This window comes from Oncorhynchus nerka, linkage group LG4 (genome assembly GCF_034236695.1).
Source record: "Oncorhynchus nerka isolate Pitt River linkage group LG4, Oner_Uvic_2.0, whole genome shotgun sequence".
NCBI classification, from domain to species: domain Eukaryota; kingdom Metazoa; phylum Chordata; class Actinopteri; order Salmoniformes; family Salmonidae; genus Oncorhynchus; species Oncorhynchus nerka.
The window spans coordinates 44,967,217-44,979,614 of NC_088399.1; the positions used below are offsets into that span (position 1 = coordinate 44,967,217).

At 45.4% G+C, this 12,398-nt stretch overlaps 1 protein-coding gene across 2 annotated transcripts in view; it reads right to left on the minus strand.

Annotated features, from left to right (window-relative positions):
- The window catches only part of LOC115126301 (tetratricopeptide repeat protein 28-like), a 92,402-nt gene that overhangs the window by 8,309 nt on the left and 71,695 nt on the right, over positions 1 to 12,398 (minus strand). For both annotated transcript variants that reach the window (XM_029655921.2, XM_065017574.1), the window contains 12 exons: positions 9,708 to 9,904; positions 9,083 to 9,236; positions 8,811 to 8,982; positions 8,491 to 8,659; positions 8,179 to 8,339; positions 7,589 to 8,077; positions 4,441 to 4,660; positions 3,781 to 3,861; positions 3,553 to 3,678; positions 2,936 to 3,062; positions 2,703 to 2,812; positions 2,342 to 2,471 (listed from right to left, as the gene is read on the minus strand). In XM_029655921.2, the coding sequence (XP_029511781.2) occupies positions 2,342 to 2,471; positions 2,703 to 2,812; positions 2,936 to 3,062; positions 3,553 to 3,678; positions 3,781 to 3,861; positions 4,441 to 4,660; positions 7,589 to 8,077; positions 8,179 to 8,339; positions 8,491 to 8,659; positions 8,811 to 8,982; positions 9,083 to 9,236; positions 9,708 to 9,904 (2,136 nt within the window). The remainder of the gene's footprint in view (positions 1 to 2,341; positions 2,472 to 2,702; positions 2,813 to 2,935; positions 3,063 to 3,552; positions 3,679 to 3,780; positions 3,862 to 4,440; positions 4,661 to 7,588; positions 8,078 to 8,178; positions 8,340 to 8,490; positions 8,660 to 8,810; positions 8,983 to 9,082; positions 9,237 to 9,707; positions 9,905 to 12,398) is intronic.

The following is a 12,398-nucleotide window of genomic DNA, read 5'->3' on the forward strand; positions in this document are numbered from 1 at the left end:
AGAGAGAGAGAGAGAGAGAGAGAGAGAGAGAGAGAATACCAGAACCCAATGGATTCTCCAATTACATTGAATGAGTTACAGGACAAAATAAAAACCCTCCAACCCAAAAAGGCCTGTGGTGTTGATGGTATCCTCAATGACATGATCAAATATACAGACAACAAATTCCAATTGGCTATACTAAAACTCTTTAACATCATCCTTAGCTCTGGCACCTTCCCCAATATTTGGAACCAAGGACTGATCACCTCAATCCACAAAAGTGGAGACAAATTTGACCCCAATAACTACCGTGGAATATGCGTCAACAGTATCCTTGGGAAAATCCTCTGCATTATTATTAACAGCAGACTCGTACATTTCCTCAATGAAAACAATGTACTGAGCAAATGTCAAATTGGCTTTTTACCAAATTACTGTACAACAGACCATGTATTCACCCTGCACACCCTAATTGACAACCAAGGCAAAGTCTTCTCATGCTTTGTTGATTTCAAAAAAGCCTTTGACTCAATTTGGCATGAGGGTCTGCTATACAAATTGATGGAAAGTGGTGTTGGGGGTAAAACATACGACATTATAAAATCCATGTACACAAACAACAAGTGTGCGGTTAAAATTGGCAAAAAACACACACATTTCTTCCCACAGGGTCGTGGGGTGAGACAGGGATGCAGCTTAAGCCCCACCCTCTTCAACATATATATCAACGAATTGGCGCGGGCACTAGAAAAGTCTGCAGCACCCGGCCTCACCCTACTAGAATCCGAGGTCAAATGTCTGCTGTTTGCTGATGATCTGGTGCTTCTGTCACCAACCAAGGAGGGCCTACAGCAGCACCTAGATCTTCTGCACAGATTCTGTCAGACCTGAGCCCTGACAGTAAATCTCAGTAAGACCAAGATAATGGTGTTCCAAAAAAGGTCCAGTCACCAAGACCACAAATACAAATTCCATCTAGACACTGTTGCCCTAGAGCACACAAAAAACTATACATACGTTGGCCTAAACATCAGTGCCACAGGTAACTTCCACAAAGCTGTGAATGATCTGAGAGACAAGGCAAGAAGGGCATTCTATGCCATCAAAAATAACATAAATTTCAACATACCAATTAGGATTTGGCTAAAAATACTTGAATCAGCCATAGAGCCCATTGCCTTTTATGGTTGTGAGGTCTGGGTTCCGCTCACCAACCAAGACTTCACAAAATGGGACAAACACCAAATTGAGACTCTGCATGCAGAATTCTGCAAAAATATCCCCTGTGTACAACTTAGAACACCAAATAATGCATGCAGAGCAGAATGATCAAAATCCAGAAAAGAGACGTTAAATTCTATAACCACCTAAAAGGAAGCGATTCCCAAACCTTCCATAACAAAGCCATCACCTACAGAGAGATGAACCTGGAGAAGAGTCCCCTAAGCAAGCTGGTCCTGGGGCTCTGTTCACAAACACAAACACACCCTACAGAGCCCCAGGACAGCAGCACAATTAGACCCAACCAAATCATGAGAAAACAAAAAGATAATTACTTGACAAATTGGAAAGAATTAACAAAAAAACAGAGCAAACTAGAATGCTATTTGGCCCTACACAGAGAGTACACAGCGGCAGAATACCTGACCACTGTGACTGACCCAAAATTAAGGAAAGCTTTGACTATGTACAGACTCAGTGAGCATAGCCTTGCTATTGAGAAATGCCGCTGTAGGCAGACATGGCTCTCAAGAGAAGACAGGCTATGTGCTCACTGCCCACAAAATGAGGTGGAAACTGAGCTGCACTTCCTAACCTCCTGCCCAATGTATGACCATATTAGAGAGACATATTTCCCTCAGATTACACAGATCCAAAGAATTCGAAAACAAATCCAATTTTGATAAACTCCCATATCTACTGGGTGAAATTCCACTGTATGCCATCACAGCAGCAAGATTTGTGACCTGTTGCCACGAGAAAAGGGCAACCAGTGAAGAACAAACACCATTGTAAATACAACCCATATTTATGCTTATTTATTTTATCTTGTGTCCTTTAACCATTTGTACATTGTTAAAACACTGTATATATATATAATATGACATTTGTAATGTCTTTATTGTTTTGAAACTTCTGTATGTGTAATGTTTACTGTTAATTTCTTATTGTTTATTTCACTTTATATATTATCTACCTCACTTGCTTTGGCAATGTTAACACATGTTTCCCATGCCAATAAAGCCCTTGAATTGAATTGAATTGAGAGAGAAAGAGAAGTGGGACAATAAGCGAGAGAGAGTGAGAAAGTGAAGAGAGATGACATAAAAACTGAAATAGAGTAATGAGAGAGTGTTACCCAGGCTGACGAGGATCCTCTGGAGAGCCTGGTATGATGATGTCTGCAGGTCAAACAGAGTCAGCCTGTAGTCTGAGCTGAGTTGGGCTTCATGTCGAATCGACTCAAACAAGGCAGAAGCTCGGTACAGCTGGAGAGAGAGAAAGAGAATACACACCTACATCACACATTCATTCACACCTGAATAAACACCCATGTGGCACCCCCATCGTGATATACACGCAATTCATTTTAATCTTAAACATAGGGAATCTCAAAACCACTAAGGTTAGAATCAGAGACTGCAGTTTCATAGTCAACCAGCAGGTGTCAGCAGGACTCAAGAGAGGCAACAGTAACTTTGAAACACACAAGTTGGTACCTGGTTCTGGGCCTCCTCCAGGTTGTTGCTGGCCCACAGTGACAGGCCCAGACGATGACGGATCCTAGCCTCCTCCTCTCTCCTCCCACACTGCTCTGCTAAACGCAGACCTGAAACAGAGAAAGAGAGAGAGGGAGTCTCAAAACATCATCAAATCCCCCCTCTCCTACCCTCCCTCTTTCTTCAAGAACCATGTCTTCATTCATAGTCTCTCTCGATCTCTCTCCTCTCACCTTCCTGCAGGTACATGACAGCCTGTGTGTAGTTCTGTAGCGCATGGTGTGTCCTCCCCAGGCTGCCATACGCCAGTGTCTTGGCTGTGAGGTCATTATTCTGCGCTGCCACACTCAGGTGCTGCTCCTGATGACATCACCACAGACAGAAAGGTCAAGTCCCAAACCGTTTACCTGACAGAACCCACAGCAGAGAGGAAGAGGCGAAGCAAGAGGGATAACTGGGCCCAAAATATGTCTTCTCCAGCAAGGAGGAATTTTTCATGTTTTTCGCTCACCAAGTGAAACGTTTTTGTATGGAGATCAATGAGAGTGCCAAATTTGGTTGACAAAAAATGTAATGGCTTATGTGCTAAGTGTGTCTTACTTGATCTAATATAAGTTTTAGAATGATTAGGTTGTAACAATTGACATCCTGGCAACTTTGAGAAAAAACACTTTATTTCGGAGTTGTGCCTGTTGTTCACATGAGTATCTGCCCTCTCATTGGCTAGAATGGTCCATCCTGATCTTGCCTCTTCCCGACTGTCTTCCATTTCTTAAGACATTTATTTTCATTGTTAGAGCGTCAGCTTGATCAATGTAATGGATAATCTGTGACCATAGCGTGTGTTTACCTGACAGGCCACAGCCCTTTCGTAGTTTCCCAGCTCCTCATAAGTCAATCCCAGGTTCCCGTAGGCCCTCCCCTGACTCCTCACACTTCCTGTTTCCTCCGCAATCTCTAATGCCCTCTGGTGCCACTGGAGAGAGAAACAGAGATGGATGGATGGACAGACGGACACAGACAAACAAACAATGGACCATTGCACGGGGAATATAATAATATCATTATAAGAATCAACCTGTAGAGCTGTCTCATTCTCTCCCATCAGCTGGTACACTCCACCCAACGCCCCGCTCGCTTCGCCCTCTAGTGCCCGGTCCTGGGAGGAACAGATTTAGAATATAATATATTGTATAATATATTATAGATTTATAACACATCTATAACAGATTTATAACACATATATATACATACATATATACATATTTATATATACATATACGCATACATATATACATATACATACATATACACATACCGTACATACATTTATATATACACACACACATATATACACATACATATATATATATATACATGCATCGAGCGAGAGAGAGAGAGAGAGAGAGAGAGAGAGAGAGAGGGAGAGACAGAGAGAGAGAGAGAGAGAGAGAGACAGAGAGAGAGAGAGAGAGAGAGACAGAGACAGAGAGGGAGAGGGAGAGCGAGAGGGAGAGAGAGAGAGAGGAGTGTACTAAATGTTTGGACGCAGCTATTCATTCAAGAGTTGTTTTGACTATTTTCTACATTGTAGAATAATAGTGAAGACATCAAAACTATGAAATAACACATATGGAATCATGTAGTAACCAAAGAAGTGCCACTTCCACTACAGGTTTTATTCCTACCTCCCTCCCTCCCATCAGTCATTCACTCATTCGAGAGGTAGAAGTCTTACCCCTGCGGTGGAGGCGATGTTGAGTTGATGCTCCAGGCAGGATAGGGCTTGTTCATAATTCCCCAGCTGGCTGTGTAGGTCTCCCAGCTCCCCATATGCCTGGGCCTGGGCCTTCCTTCCTCCACTTCCTCCCTCTCCACCTCCCGATCCGCCCAGCTCATGGGCCACCACCAGACGCTTCTCAAAACACACCAACGCCTGCTGGAGACTACCTAGAGATCTGACAGGAGAGGAGGAAGGGAGGAGATAGGAGTTATTTTTGTTTAGTCCCATATCTCTCTTTAGAGTTGCTAACGTAGGCCTGCTGTTTGCTGCAGATGAGTCACCATTGCACTCAGAAGGAGCCCTACCAATGATTTACATAAATGTGACTCATTTCAGGAAACTAGGCGTATGTCGTGTGTCACTACTTCACAGGAGAGCCATTTGAACGTAAACTTTTTATTTGTATCATAATGCGTTTTTTTGGGCAGAAAAGGATTCTGGAACATGTGAACTTTCATGTGCCTTAATAACAAACGTGTATGCCATCTGTAAATACAAATACAATTGTTAAATTACGAGCCTAGTTGGTTTAGCCACAGAAAAAGTCAGCAACCTTCCCGCTAGCCATGATTGGCTGAGATAATGAGTGGGCTGGACATGCCGAGAGACATGCTGTGGGCTGGACATGCCGGTCTGTCACTTCTGTCTATAATATGAGCTGGTCAGTACAGTGGGGCAAAAAAGTATTTAGTCAGCCACCAATTGTACAAGTTCTCCCACTTAAACGAAGGAGTGGCTTCGTAAGAAGCATTTCAAGGTCCTGGAGTGGCCTAGCCAGTCTCCAGATCTCAACCCCATAGAAAATCCTTGGAGGGAGTTGAAAGTCTGTGTTGCCCAGCAACAGCCCCAAAACATCACTGCTCTAGAGGAGATCTGCATGGAGGAATGGGCCAAAATACCAGCAACAGTGTGTGAACACCTTGTGAAGACTTACAGAAAACGTTTGACCTCTGTCATTGCCAACAAAGGGTATATAACAAAGTATTGAGATAAACTTTTGTTATTGACCAAATACTTATTTTCCACCATAATTAGCAAATAAATTCATAAAAAATCCTACAATGTGATTTTCTGGATTTTTTTTCTTATTTTGTCTGTCATAGTTGAAGTGTACCTATGATGAAAATTACAGGACTCTCTCATCTTTTTAAGTGGGAGAACTTGCACAATTGGTGGCTGACTAAATAATTTTTTGCCCCACTGTATGTGTAGGTAATCCTTTCCAAAGTGCATTTAAAAAAATATATATTGTAGTAGAATTCCATAAGTGTTGCTCTCCACTTTCTGGAGGACCGAGTTTTGAAATCAGTGTATGATAGCTAAGGAGATGGAGAAAATTCTGCCGTTTGATTCCAAATATGCAGACAAAGTTGAAAATAGAACACACAGAAGGCTGTTGTATTAAAACACCTGTCTCTGGATTACATCTTCAAACTAAGGGCAACCATCCGTGACAGAGAGGGAGAAGCGTCCATCCATATATATGGGTAAGACAGTGTAGATAGCTACATTTTCAGATATTACACATTTCTAATTTTGTCAGGAAGTAGTTATAATTTCAAGTTAAAGTGTACTGTTAGCTAGCTAGCTAGCTAGCTAAAGTTACATGTATGATCTGTGTAGTAATATTATTCGTATCTCACAGTCATTTGCATTGCTAGTTATAGCTTAATGTTAGCTAGCTAACATTGAACTTTGTTGGTTTAGCTACCTGCAGATTCATGCAGGGTAGTAATGTTATGATTTGGGATTATGGTTCATTGTTTAGCTAGCTGTCTAAACAAAAGACTCCACTATGCAAGTAACTATTTCAATAGAATGTTTATGATGTCACAGCGACAACTGTCGATAGACGTAGCTGGTAAATTAATTGACGAATTTACGAACGGCTGGTGTCAGAAAGGGTCAGTAAATGTTGGCAGAAAAGCGTAATTACACTTTTCAGCACAGTTGCAGTTGGCAAACGCTCTGTATCACATTAAAACAGCCTAACCATCTCTGCTAGGGTGAGTAAAAAGGTCAGAGTGAGCTGTTCGCTCATTTGTGTCTGGAAGTAGCTAACAAGCTAGCCAACGTTAGCCAGTTAGCTTGGTGCTTGACTGCTGTTGTTAGGTCAGAATACTCGGATCGACCCTACTCCTTGGCCAGAGCATCCAGTGTGAGCTCTGAACGCTCCGAGAGCGAAACGCTCTGAATTTACAAGCGGACAATGTGACAACGCTATGAGTTTATAAACGCCCAGAGCACACTCTGGCACTTTAGATTAAATTTACGAACACACCCTTGGTATAACCCAGTCTTGAAACATTGGTTGTTTAGTACATAGCCTCACATGTGAATCCTTAAAATGATGGGTGAGGCTAAAGCTTAAGGGGGTGTGAAAGATGCTAAATGGGTGTAAACAAAGAAGAGCTCTCCACTAGGTACCAAAACATTCAAGGGCCATTTTCTCAAAAGTGAGATTCCAAGTTTATCAACTTTCAAAGCAGAATTACTTTCCCATTGTTCTTCAACTGTAGTGTATGATATACCAGTCTCTACTTTTATCTAATGTAAAAATGTTGCTACGTAAGAGCGAATTGAGCCGGGCGGTCACAAATGCATTTCATATTAAGTACACATAAGCCACACCATAAAACACTCCACTCTCAAAACAGCAAAAGCTTCTAGTTTCCCACAGAGCTATATGTGAAACTTAAGGAAGCTAACAAGCTAACAATTAAGCAATAACTTCAGGACATGTTGATTTTGCTAGTATGAGATGAAAATAAACATGCACAGCTTTGGGGGAGGGAATATAAAAGAGGCTGTGTCTGAAAAATTAACATCAAGCTGTGGCTTTTATCAGTATAATTACATTCCTTATTCTTTCATTATTCTGTCCTTCCCTCACCAGGGATCAGCAGAGAGGGAGAGAGAGACAGAGCAAGAAAGAAAGAAAGAAAGAAATAGAGAGAGCGAGAGAGAGAGAAAGAAAGAAAGAAGGGGAAAGATTGACAGATAAAAGGAGTAGGGGGTTAAAAGAGAAAGAATAGAGAGATATAAAGAGGAAGCAACAGCCAGACAGAGAGAGTGTGTGTGTGTGTGTGTGTGTGTCTTTTACCTGTGTGCGTTACCCAGTCCCCTGTAGGCTCTCTCCTGGTCCTGAATATGGTTGAGACTCTGAGCCACAGTCAGAAACATCTCACAGTACTTTATAGCTTCCTCAAAGTCTCCCAGAGAGTCATAACAGTCTGCTAGGTTCCCGTAGGCCCTGCCTCTATCCAGCACACACTCAGCCCCACTCAGCTGCTCCAGCATGGCCAACTGCTGCTCAAAATACCCAATGGCCTCCTCCAGGACGCCCATGTTCATCTTGGCGATGCCCATGTTGCCCTGGACCTGTGCCTCCACGCAGGCATCTCTGAGGCCCTGTGTCAGGGTGAGCTGGGCCTGGTAACACTGGAAGGCTGTGGGGTAGTCTGTCAGGGCCATGTGGACGGCTGCCAGGCGGCCCAGAGCACCACACTGCCCCCGCTGGTCGTCTAGAGCAGTGCGGGCAGACAGCTCCTGCTGGTGGAAGGACAGGGCCAGGTCGTACTGACGGAGGAGTCTGGGGGAGGACATTTCTATTACTTCCCAGTCAATATTAACTAAAAACATATGAGAAGTTAATAAATAACATTTTAGATGCTATCTGGGCTAGAAGCCTACCTGTGGGCAGAGCCTAGCGCTGAGTAGGCGTCAGCCTCCATCTTGTGTTCTTTGACCTCCTGAGCCAGGGTGAGCTGCTGCTGGTAGAACCTCACCGCCCCGGCCACGTCACCCCTACACACACACACATCCCCCAGGTTTCCCAGGGCACGGAACACTGCCTGGACACACACACACACACACACACACACACACACACACACACAGTTTTAATGTAGAATCTCACCACCCCTGTCAAGTCCCCCCAACACACACGCAGACCCACTTCCGACCCATTCCTCCAATCCCAGTTGTGTTAATGACTGTCTGTACCTGACTGTTGTTCAGAGCCTGAGCCAGGGACAGCAGGTATCTCTGACAGTCCTCAGCCTTGCTATATTCCCCCAGGGCTTTGTAGGCCAGACCCAGGTTACAGTAGGCTTTAGCCTGGGACAACTTATCACCCAGGTCTTTAGCCAGGGCCAGGTCCTGCTCATAATACCTGTCAGTAAAGAAAAAAAAGAAAATGACTAAGAGTGTGTGGCTCATCTTCTTCACAAAGTTGAGACCTTTGTGTCATTTATTTGGAGAGGTCGGGACAATCTTTATGAGTTATTATTATACATACAAGGTGTATGAAGAGTGTGTCCTACCTGACGGCCTCCCTGTACTGTCCCAAGCAGTAGTGTGTGTAGGCCAGGTTGTGGCAGACCTTGCCCTCTCCCTCCAGGTCCTGTAGCTGAGGTGACAGGGTCAGGTACTGCTGGTAGTACGGAACCGCCGGGGCATACTCCCCTCTACAGCAGTGGAAGTTGCCCAGGTTACCTACACACACACAAACACACACACACCCTTTACCTTTAGGAATCATTCAAGTTGATTTAATATGGTTTTGTATTACTTTGTCCATCTGTCCGTCCGTTACCTAGTGCCCTGGCCGTGCTCTGCGTGTCTCGTAGCTCGCGTGCGATGGTCAGGTGGTGCAGGTAGTGCTGGAGAGCCTGGTCGTGAGCGCCCAGCGCCTGATAAGCTACAGCCAGGTTACCATGGGTAGAGGCCTGGGAGGGACGGTCATTCACCTGGGAGAGGAAAGAAAGGTCAATACCAGGGCCGCATTCAGCAGGACACAAAGTTGGCCAACGTTCAGATAGAATTGTATGATGCAGAACAAACATCTCTCTTTGGTATATAAAATAAGGAATCACGTCAGCTCTAGTCATGGCATTTCTATCTGCAACGTTCTACAATGGTTTCATCCTGAACATGGCCCAGGTGTCTGTGTGTCTGCCTCCAGTGATATCGGCTACCTACGATACCGTGCAGCCTGGTCGTACGTCCCCAAAGCGCTCTGTGTGTCTGCCTCCAGTGATATCGGCTACCTACGATACCGTGCAGCCTGGTCGTACGTCCCCAAAGCGCTCTGTGTGTCTGCCTCCAGTGATATCGGCTACCTACGATACCGTGCAGCCTGGTCGTACGTCCCCAAAGCGCTCTGTGTGTGTTTGTTCACGTGTGTGCGTTCACATGTGTGTTCAAGTGTGCATCCTCACCTCGAGTGATATGTGCAGTTCCTGCCGGTGGTAGCGTACAGCTTGGTCATACATCCTCAGAGCGTTGTAGGCATTTCCCATGTTCCCATAGGCCCTGCCCTGAGCAGCATAGTCCCCCAGCTCCTGGACCAAACACAGGTGGGCCTTGTGGAGCTTCAACGCTGCATCGTACTCCCCCTTCATCTGATGGATTATACCTGAGAGAGAGAGGCACAGAGGGGCGTTTTCCGTCCAGTGAGTGAGAGTGAGTGACGGCCAAACAGAGATTAGACATGAGGATGACCGATTAGGATCGCAGTAGACCGTCTGACACTAGGCCTATTCAGGCGGACGGAACATTACGGAACATTCAGATAGGGAATTGTCGGGTACACCATCAAGCACACCTACAGTTAACCTGTTTTCTTGCTAATGGACTCTTTTGGCACCGCTAATAACCAGTCGTCATTGTTCCCCACCTCCACCTCCCAGCTGTGAATCCCTGAGGTGAATCCCTTTGAACCCAGAATGTCTAAGTACCCACTAAACCTCTCTGGGTTGTCTGGAAGACTCCCATCCTCAGTCTTCGTTCTTAGGCTGATCAGGTCCTCTGAGAGATGGAGAGAGCATGCAGCTGTGTTTGGGTCCAGAACTACAGGTGTGCAGTCCAAAATTCGCTGCATCTTCTGCTAGACCTATAAGCCAAGGTTGCCCAAGTGTTTGTAACGTCGACCAGAGCTCCAGAGACAAGCGGAGGGCCAAGAGGAGAATCTCTGCTTTCATCTTCACGGTCTTGTAGCTTTGCAGGAATGCGGTGTCATCACCCGACAGCTTCTCCTCTACCTCCCTGATTCTTTTAGACAGAGATGACATCCTTTTAATCTCTTCCCTTCTTCCTCCCTCAGCTTGGCTATTCTCTCTGCCTCTCAAATTCCTCTTTTATCTCTGTTTTCCGGGCCTGCGCCCCGATGTAAGATGACATTTTCTCCCAGGAGGGTTTGGTCTTGTCAACGACAGCCATTTTATTCTGTAGCGCCGTCAGTGGTGTTCTGAGCTCCTCCCTCTGGGTAGCAGCCTTCTTCACAGAGTAGAAACTGTGGCCTGCATGCTCAGAAATACTCTACACACTCACCCTCCAGGCAGAACAAGCCAAGCTTATGTTAGCGGAGGCCACACACATTGTGTAGGCCTGTGAAGTGTGTTTGGCGCATTGGAGCCTGTGGGGGTTCTCCATGCGAGGTCTCCTCTTTGGCTATCTTTCTGGGCAGCTGGCTGTCTGTGCACTGCTTTTCCCTCTGCAGGGTCTCAGGGTTGCCGAGAAACGTCTGTCTGCAGACAGAGCAGACCTTGGTCCCGCCCTGCTTCCAGGTGGCCTCCAGGCAGATCCTGCAGAAGCTATGGTTGCAGTAGAGGATGATGGGTCTTTGAAGATCTCACAGAAGATGGGACATGACAGGTCATCCTCCAGAGGGGAGAGAGAGGCTGCCATCCTCTCTGGACAACTGGAGAGCGAATGAGAGAGAGGTTGTTAGAATTATATTTTTAAGAAATTGAGAAAGCGCCAGTGCCAATGAGAGTGTGAGTACGTGTGTTGTGTGTTAGTGTGTTCAAATACAACGTTGGTTAGATATAGAGAGACTGTCTAAGAGGATGCTACAGTATTCATAATGGCAGCTTAACTTTGCCCAGCAACCCTAGCTACGGAACTGTAACGTGATATGTGATGCTCCATATCACAGTTATGGCTTAGCTACTGTAAAGTATAGCAAACAATTTTTCAACTAACCTGTTCCTGGCTGTCACGCCCTGACCATAGAGAGCTTTTTATTCTCTATGTTGGTTAGGTCGGGGTGTGACTCGGGTGAGTCATCTAGGTGATTTATATTTATATGTTGGCCTGGTATGGTATGGTTCCTAATCAGAGGCAGCTGTTTATCGTTGTCTCTGATTGGGGATCATATTTAGGCAGCCATTTCCCCTTTGTGTTTTGGTGGGATCTTGACTATGGATAGTTGCCTGTTAGCATTATTGTTAGGTTCACGTTTCGTTTGATATTTATTGTTTTGTTTTGCTGTGAGTTTCACTTAGTAATAAAAAGATGTGGAACGCAGATCACGCTGCGCTTTGGTCCACTTATTATTAGCGTGACAGAAGATCCCACCAACAACGGACCAAGCAGTGTGCCGAGGTAATGGCATCCTGGTAATGGCAATGGCATCCTGGTCTTTGGAGGAGATTAGGGAGAGAACATCCTGGACTTGGGACGACAAAATGGAGGGAGAGAAGAGCCTGCCATGGAAGCAGGTGGAAGCAGCGAAGTAGGGACAGCGACGAAGTCGGTGAGGAAGGCCACAGAAACGCCAATATTTTTTAGGGGGGGGGAGGCACATGGAGCGGTCGGTGGAGCCGAGGAGTGGGCCAGAGCCGGTCTGGGAAAAGAAGGAGAATTTGGAGGAGAGAGAAATGGGAGAGTTGTTGAGTTGGTGGAGGATGCATGGATTTGGACTAAAGGAACGTGTTGTCAGTTTGGTGCCACCTGAGTCAGCTCCACGTACTCGTCATGAGAAGTGTGTTAAAGTTCCGGAACAATTGATGCCGGCTATATGCACCATGTCTCCAATGCACCTTCACAACCCAGTATGTCCTGTGCCAGCTCCTCGCACTTGCCGTGAGAAGTGTGTTAAAGTTCCGGTACCATTGATGTATTTTACT